The sequence below is a fragment of the Papaver somniferum genome, unplaced genomic scaffold (genome assembly GCF_003573695.1).
Source record: "Papaver somniferum cultivar HN1 unplaced genomic scaffold, ASM357369v1 unplaced-scaffold_21, whole genome shotgun sequence".
Lineage (NCBI taxonomy): Eukaryota > Viridiplantae > Streptophyta > Magnoliopsida > Ranunculales > Papaveraceae > Papaver > Papaver somniferum.
The window spans coordinates 13,935,528-13,945,053 of NW_020631041.1; the positions used below are offsets into that span (position 1 = coordinate 13,935,528).

Consider the following 9,526-nt stretch of genomic DNA (forward strand, 5'->3'; position numbering starts at 1 on the left):
TGGCCGTAATGTTTTCCACCAACTATCATCTATCAGTGCAGTCTAACTTCTTATCTGTTCTATCCAAGAGATTCAAATGAAAATTGTTCGAATCTCTTTTTATATTTGATTGAATCTTTGTAGTTGTTAAGGCAGTATGATATGGTTAAGTAAGATACGTTGTACCTGTATTGCACGTTATGACTGAGAAGGGATCAAAGTGTAGATGGACAACTAAGTTAGATACAGAAATCAAGAGAAACACTTTTTTTTCAAGCTATAAAGTTTTCACTTTAGCTATAAATTTGAGTGTTCACTGAAACTTTGAAGAAAAGATACTCCATTAAGCTGTAGACGCTGAAAATTTCTTACTTTTGATCTTACTCTGATAGGGGGTACTATCGACGTTAAAATACAATCCTAAATAGGGGGTACTATCAATGCCAACTCTCCCTATGATGCATATAAGCTTTAACTGAAGAAAACAAAAGAGGTACTAGTAATGCTGAAGTACGAATTGAAGACATTCTACAGACAATCCCAAGAATTTGCTACTGCCATTGGCACAGAATGTAGATGATTTCAAGCTAAACTTTTATATTTGTAATTGGGTTGATTAGCCAAGAATGGGGAAGATCTTGGTAATGTTTTCCAATGGAATACCGTCAGATGAGCTTTTCTTGAGCTCTGGATGATTAAACTCAGTGCGAGGGAGGACAATGACCTGACCCCGGCCTTGGCTCTTCTCAACAACCCAACCGTAGTTGGCTACCTGGTGCTCTAAGAACTTGTCGAATGCAGGACCTTCAATGTTGATGGCCTGTAAAAAGAAGAAAGATCATGCTTACAGAGTGAAACCTGATGAACATTGGCACTGACAGTGAAATTGAAGGATATTGTGCAAAACATTTGAAGACAATGAAAAAGAAAAAGAATAAAAGTATACCTCCGCAAGTACAGCCCTTGGAACCTTTTGATACGTCAAGGAGAGAGCATGAATTGCATAATTTTGGATTGCTTGCTCAAAACCTGCATCATACCTTCTGGTAAGCTAAACAAATTGGAAGAGATACAAGGGTACAAAGACCGCATAGTTCATGGCTACCTAACAAGTGAAGTGGCGTGAGTCTACAAAGTAATTGCTCGGTTCTAGCATATCATCCGGATTCAAGGATACAAAGTTCACATATTTTGAAGACCAACTCTTGTATATAACCAAGTGAAGCAGCGTGACAGTCTACAAAGTAGTTGCTCTATTCTCCCTAAACAATGCATTTACTGGTAGGATCCAAATTCACCTAGCCTAATTCTATTAAAATATAAATGGAGTCTCTTTTATTCCACCAAACATGTCATTTGACAATGTAAATAATATAAATTATAAGGATATACAGGCAAAACAGGACAGGTATATGCACGAACAGAACCGAACCTGGCACAACTTCAACAATGCTACGGTTCTTTGCGGCCTCATCCCAGAACTGACGGAATCTTGCAGTCTGAAAGAAAAAAAACGAGGAAACAGTAGATTAGTGATTAATAAACCCACAAGATAATAGCATGCATCTCTGTTATATGAGAGACATACCTCCAGATAATGAGAAAGCATGATCAAAGCCTTGAACTGCTCATCCATTTGCTAATGACACACACAAAAAAGCACCGATAAGACTCAACTAACAGCAAGCGCAAATACTTCAAAAAGGAGCCATGGTGTGAAGTTTTTTACAAATGAGATTTGCAGGAGCCTATAATGTTATGCTCTCAATTCCAAATCCAAACTATAACAGCACAGCACAGGTAAATTGGTAAAACTAACACGTGTCTAGAGCAGTAGGACAAAAATCATACCACTCTTTCTGGAATCAAGAAGAGACAAAGGCTAAAATCTGGAGCTGGCATTGCCATAAGTGCCTGTTTTAAATGAGAACGAGGATATACCATTCATTAGATACAAACGAAAGCCAGATAAAGGATCTAGAACATAACTTATCAAGAAAACGTGCAGTACCTTCACTAAGATACGAGCAACAATCTGGGTACTCATTCGCTCTGGTTCAAACTACACATGGGAAAACTTGTTAGACAAAAAAAAAAAAAAAACCTCGAAACCATTTGTTCATATAAAAACACAAATACACATGAAATTAAAACAGAATGACAATTCAGAAAGAAGTTACGAAAGTATCAAGAACCCTCACCTGATAGAGTCTAAGAAGGCATAGATTCGCATCCAAACTGTATGATTCTGATGAAACCTATTCGGTATCAAAAAGGGCAAACATTAGTAAATGCAAATCATAACACAAAGAGCCATATCGAATCACGCCAAACACAAGTTTCAGAAAGCTACTAAACTGAAAATCAGAACATTGGCGAATGCATTAGTAAGCCAGACTGTGTACATAAGATAAGCATGACTAATTATTGTAACTGGTAGCTACTGACTGTTGATCTTCGTACCTGATAGGCCTCCAGATATAAAACTAAGTTCAAGACCCCAATTACAACATTCATTCACCTCTTTCCTGTTGAAAAACTTTTCAACAAAACTATGGCATCCAATAGTCGGATTGGAATGAAAGTTACCAATAAATCAAACTTGTTTCTGTTGTTAATGACTCGGCTAATACAAAAGAGCAAGAAGAAAAAGAAGACAGAATAGTTTGTTTTACTGATTTTAAGAATGGATATAAGCATTTTCGGAAAAGATAAGATGTTATTACATATCTCTACATATTACCAGGCATATATATAGATCGGGTAAAAGCATCTTATCTTTTGCGAATACGCTCATATCAATTCTCAAATTTAGTAAAATAAATAATTTTCTTCTTCTTCCTGCTCTTCTCTAATAGTCGAGTCATTAACTATAGAGAATTTTGATTTACAGACAACTTTCCTTCCAACCCGACTATTAGATGTCATAGTCGTTCTTGAAAAGTTTTCAAGAGGAAAGAGATGGGTACATTATTCATTGAAATACACTTTTCCAAATTTCAAACCATTCATAAAATTTAAAGAATTACCATCATCCTTTGTTACATCACGAAATTGTTGGCCTTTCTAAGAAAACTAGAGTTTTTTTTTTCCATTGATATCTCAAACAATCCACTGACAAAATACAAATACCATCACACTGTTCCTTTAGCTGAAATTTCTTTGCACTGAAGGCAATGTAATTCTGTAATACTTAACAAGCTAGAACTCTTAATTGAACTTATTTTAAGGAGATTTAGAGCGCAATAGAGTTCTAAGACTCAAATTTTGATAACATGGTTCACCAAATCCATGTAAACCAAAAGAAAAACATCTCTTTTTGCCCATTATATCTGTTTTGATAAAATCGGAAACCTACTTTATAAACCAAAAGAAAAACAACTATTTTTGCCATTCTATCTGCTGTCTGTAAAGATAAATCAGCAGGAATTCAATCTATTGTGTCTTTCTTAGTGACATTTCATCAAACACCAAGTGAGCCTCAAATTTATAAATTAATTTCCCCCAAATATGAGTTCCAACAAACCCCCAGAAACTCAATCTATTAATTTCTTATTTACTCGCTACAAGAAAACCAAAATCCATCATCTTTTAACCAGCTTCAAATCAGAAATTTTTAGGGTTTAAACAAAACTATAATCGGGGCAAAAAAATCAAAACCCACTTTACAGCATCAAAATTAACATACAGAAATCTGAAAAAACCGTTGGTATAAACTGAAATCCAACCTGTTCATTAACATAAGCTTCAAGATCGGGAAGAATATCTGGATTGTATGGATTCAATGCAACAAGTTGTTCAACAGTGTAAGCCATCGTCTGCTTTGGACTAGTCTCTTTACCCATCTTTCACCAAACAATATTTGAACCCTAAAACTGAAAAAAAAAAAAAAAAAAAGAACAGACGGGAAAACAGAGAGTGTGGAAGAAGATGAGGTCTGCGGAGGAGGGTTTTGGGGATTTTTTTAGGGCAGAGAATAAAACGAAGGAAAGAAAAAGGGATTTATGTGAAGGACTATTATACCCCTTACAATTGATAACAGCAGTCACACAATTTTTAAGGCAGACAGTGGAGATGATAACACTACTTGCAGTGGAGAGGTTCGAATCTCCAAGCTCCCAAATAATTTTCCTTTGCGAGTGTTGTAGATTGCCCATGCCATGGTTAGGGTAGAGCAACAGATGGGTGGAAGCGGAATTGTTATCATCCGCGTCCAATTTATCTAAATGGTGGATTTGAGATTTTCATCCACGTCCAATTCATTACGAGTCGGATGTGATACCTGCGAATGAGCGGATGAACGGATTGGATGTGAATGGATTTGCGGTCAAAAAATTTATAAAAGAATTTTGAACATGAGTAGTATTACTGAGAATCAAAACTCATATTATTAATAATTTCAAGTGATTAATATAACAAGAGTAACACAATGTCTTTTTAACAACTAAAATTATAATATTCATTAATGTGAAGCCCTCATATCAATCTGAAATTGACACTTTTGGAGTACATTTGAGGATCTCTAATGCTTCTTAATAACAAACTACATATATTATCTACCAATTTTCTATAATAACCTTCGTATATATAACATAATACTAACATTGTCTTTAGGGTCGGGTGTCCAACAGATGAGTGATGTTCCAGCCGCGTCAAACCCGTGAAAACAATCGGTTTCAAAAATTCACTCTCATCTAATCTGCTGAGAAACAGACTGGGTGTTCACCCGTCAAAATGCGGATTCGTTTGGGTAAAATCCACGGATTTGCGTGTTTTTCTCACCCCTAGCCCAGGTAGGTAGAGGCACAAATTGGGTTGTGCAAGCACGAGCAGGGACAACCCAACTCGCTAGAATTTGAGCCTACCCCAGCCCAGCACGTAACATAGTCCTACACGGGCACAACACGATAACTTAGTGGGCTGTGCTGGGCTAGACTAATTAGCACGGTGAATGAATACCGCACGCGGCACATCACAACACGTTAAAAAAACACGTCATAACATGCATAATACACTACATAATACGGTATAATACATCACAATCATGTATATTTCACAAAAGACTTTTTTTCTAGTCAATTTTTAAGATTTTATCTTCGTTATATGTAGATTTACTAGAAATAACCCGTGCACTAACGACACGACATGAGAAGGCATAATTTTGTATCGTAATAATTGTAATAATTACTACACACTACCATAAGATTCAGTTAGACTCATGAGAACTTGTCGCTGTCGCTATGAATACTTTAGATATTTTTCATCCAAATAATTTAGAATTCAATTACACTTCCAACTAATTTAAATGATAATTATACCATACTTTAAAATGACAACAGAAAGAACAAAATACAACAAACAACAATAAGTTTGGTAAGAGTATGGCTGAAAGTAAAAAAAACAATGAGTACCCATAAAATACATGTTTATTCTGGATTCCAAGTCATCAAATTCAATAAAGGAAAAGGAATGCATGGGGATGCCTCTGGTATCCCCCACCAAATAGTCAACCTCGTATCCCATTTGAAGAATAACCGATGATCATTCTTTGATGGACGAAATCTGGATTTCTCCGTTGTGGTATTGAACTTAGAGAGTGAATAAATCCCTCCCTCATGGAGCAATGGCCCGAACTTCCATATCAATTTCTTGGGGACGATGCCGTGCTTGGTATCTCCCTGTGTAAGATGTAAAGATTGATTGATTAGAATGCATGATTTATATTTTAATTTAAAAAAAATAGTTTGACAATATACTCACGTTTTCGTCAATCATTAGTAAATCCAAAGTAGTGACTTCATTGGTCACCATGAAATCGACCTCTTCCCATTTCCTTGCAACACGAAACCTGAGTACTACACGTTTGTTTTTATCACAATCATGCATTCTCGAATAGGAAGCAACACGTTTTGGGGAACGGTTTTTGTGGGGCTGCAGCTAATCATGTTTGACATGTTGATACTCTTAAGCTAAAAATTTCACCCCCAAAAAAATTGGGAATGAGTGAATGCGTATGGTTGAAGAAATACATTTTTAAATGTATACATGTTCATTGCTAACTTGTAATTAGTGACACATTCAATTTTTTGACGTTTTTTTTCCTCTTAATGGGTTATTATGGGTTAATCATAAAGGAGCAGCCTTTTCGTCCATGCAGACCTTAAAACATGGACGGTTTTATCTTATTTATGGGTAAGAAAGGGTAAATAGAGGAGGAAAGTAAGTGAACAAATTAAAGTCAGCCCTAATTTGGGTCATATATATAGGAGAAGATTTGTCTATTGTCAGATCAAAAGAGAGAAGGTGAAAAACGTGAGCTTTATGCCTTAATTACCCAATGCATGGGCTAAATTTTAGTCCCAATTGTGATGGAATTTTTTGTAATGTTCCTTTCTGAGCTTCTTTTCTCATTGTTTGTATTGTGGATCACAAAAAAAAAAGATAACTTGATTCCATCCATGAAATATATATCCCCAATGGATAAAATATGTACCGTACACTTTGGGATCTTTCTGAATACAGAATTAAAAATGACAGGAAAACGCATGCGCCATCAACATTCATGACCCTGGAGACTAATTCATTCTTTAATTTAGTAAGCGTGTAAATGGCATGGAAGCTCATAAGTTTCATTCTTCATTTTTTTGGGATCAATCGATACAGAATGTAAATGTCGTGAACTTTTGTGACAGTTCGTTTCACCATTTAGTTTTTATACATGTATATGTGTATACACCATTTTTCAATTCGTTGATCAGGATTTTTGATTTTTTTGCTCTTCTTTTGGTTTGAGTTTATCCTTTTTTTTTGTTTGTAGTCCACTACACGAAATCAGGGATTTTGTAACATTGAAAAACGTTAGTATCTATATATCGTAACGTTAAAAAAATGTTGGAAGAGTGCCGTTATTATTAGTGTTACAATAATTTATCAGCGGTTGACTTCGTTACAATAAAAATTTATTAAATAACGGTTTCATTCGTTGGAATAAATACACCAATGGTTATCTAGTCATCACAAGATTTATTTGATGTCATCTTGTTGTAACGGATAGATGTTATTGTGCAGATCGTAACGGTTGGTCTATAACAGTTCGGTATAACAGATACTGCAACGACGACTTTGTGGGTAACGGTTGCCTTATTGCCGCTTGTCCTTCCTTGTAACAGATCAGCAACGATTTTAATCGTTGTTTGGTTGACTGTAACAAGTTGGTTTTAACAGTTATTGTAACGATTCACAACGGTGATAGCTCAGTGTAACGTCTGTCGTACGACACGTGTCAATATATTCTAACGTTTAAAGTAACGGCTTCAAACGTTGATGATTGATTGTAACATTTTGGATATAACAACTTGTTGTAACGATTCGATTCGTAACAGCTGACTGTAACGTTTGTCGTCTGCCACGTGTATATCGCTTGTAACATATATACTAATGCCTTTAGACGTTGACAATTCATTGTAACAATAATGAATTTTCCAGGTGTGCTAATTACTAACATATTTTATAACGTTGATTCGACGTTGGTAAAAAAAATCAAAAAAATAAATAAATAACGTTTTTTACTGTTATAAATAAGCTCCCATAATTGAACCTGCAATGCAATGCAATCCATTTCTGAAGCTGCAATACAATTAGTTTCTGAACCTGCATTGCAATTCATTTCTGAACCTGCAGTACTGAAACTGAAACCCATAATTCATTTATTATTCCACAATACATACATTATCATTCTAGCAGCACAAGGAATTCATTCATTCACAAATCCATACAACAACCAATTGAACCAAAGTTAATTTGTCTCCTAATTCATTCACATACGCAAGTATATACAATTGACATACTTACATTGAAAGAACTGCTTAAGACTAAAAAAAATACATGGTTCCCTATATGGTTATAATCAAATGACCAGGGTTGTGTTGTTCAGCAGTTTCTAAATATAAAAGTGGTGTTCTGCATTTATACCTTGGCTGAAAAAAGTTGTTCATGATCAGCCAAAAGGAGTCGTCCCTTTGAAAAAGCGGGGGTCTAACAACACCACCCAATAATTCGATTAGCAATCTGTATGGACAAACTCCGAAATACTTTTCTAGAGAATCAACTAGACAGTCAAACTCAATCTAGATTAAAGTATCTCAAGGAGTCAATATCTCTCACTTTTTTTGATTTACTCAAGCTAAAACAATAGCGAGTCTTTAATCAAACACAAGGAATAACTTGGACGGTACCAAAGACCAATATCCAAGGATCAATCAATATCAATCAACAACTAAAGGTTGGATTTCCAATTTATGATCTTAACGCACAACCTGTATTATTTCAATTATATAAAATATAATGCGGAAAAGAAATAACACAGACACCAGAAGTTTTGTTAACGAGGAAACCGCAAATGCATAAAAACCCCTGGACCTAGTCCAGATTGAATACACACTGTATTAAGCCGCTACAGACACTAGCCTACTCCAAGCTAACTTCGGACTGGACTATAGTTGAACCCCAATCAGTCTCTCACTAATTCAAGGTACATTTATACTCCTACGCCTCTGATCCCAGCAGGATACTGCGCACTTGATTCCCTTAGTTGATCTCACCCACAACTAAGAGTTGCTGCAACCCAAAATCGCAGACTTGATAATAAACAAATCTGTCTCACACAGAAAAGTCTATCAAAGGATAAATTTGTCTCCCACAGAAAAACCCTAGGTTTTGTTCCGTCTTAAGATAATCCGGTCTTATATTCCCGAAGAACAGCCTATATTAATCAATCACCTCTCAACAATCCTTCTTGACTACACAAGCGGTTTGTCGAGGAATCACAAACAGTGAGACGAGGATGTTTGTGACTTCTTTATCTTGCCTATCGGAGAACTCTCACGATCTCAAGCCAATCAAAGATTGTACTCGTACGATAGAAGATGCAAGATCAGATCACCCAACAACGATAAAAGTAGTATCGGTCTGGCTTCACAATCCCAATGAAGTCTTTAAGTCGTTAACCTAGTTTTAGAGAAGAAAACCAAAGGTTAAAGGAGAATCGACTCTAGCGAGCGCACTAGTATCACACAGACGTGTGGGTATTAGTTTTGCACAAAGCTAGATTTTTCCTTTATATAACCATCAAATCAGGGTTTTTCCTTAGTTATAAAGCAATCCATATTCACCGTTAGATGAAACCTGATTTAGATTCAAGCTAATATTTCTCAACCGTCAGATCGAAAACTTAGCTTGTCACACACACTTGGGTAGATGTTTACTGGGTTTGTGAAAACCGTGCCCAAACGTGTACGTGTATGTTAGTTCAACATAGTAACCCAAAAGGTTAACCATATGAGCATTTCATATTAACCTAGTTCTTCTTCACCATAACTAGTTCAATTGACTCAAATGAACTAGTTATAGAGTTGTTCAATTGCTATGAGATCTTATGTAACTACACAAGACACAATTGAAAGAAATATGATTCCATTAGATGAATCGGCTCATGAACTTTATAGCCACGGTTTGCATAAAGCATTCCTTAGTAATTTAAGTTTCATGT

The 9,526-nt window shown here is 35.7% G+C and overlaps 1 protein-coding gene across 1 annotated transcript; it reads right to left on the reverse strand.

The window, feature by feature from the left end:
* Window positions 1-328: 328 nt before the first annotated feature.
* On the reverse strand, window positions 329-3,909 carry LOC113339260 (eukaryotic translation initiation factor 3 subunit K-like). Its single transcript, XM_026584559.1, has 8 exons — window positions 3,708-3,909; window positions 2,181-2,237; window positions 1,991-2,041; window positions 1,831-1,893; window positions 1,568-1,618; window positions 1,412-1,478; window positions 926-1,008; window positions 329-799 (listed from the first exon to the last, which is right to left on the reverse strand). The coding sequence occupies exons 1-8, from the start codon at window positions 3,822-3,824 to the stop codon at window positions 596-598; spliced, it is 693 nt and encodes a 230-aa protein (XP_026440344.1). The 5' UTR covers window positions 3,825-3,909; the 3' UTR covers window positions 329-595.
* Window positions 3,910-9,526: the final 5,617 nt, after the last annotated feature.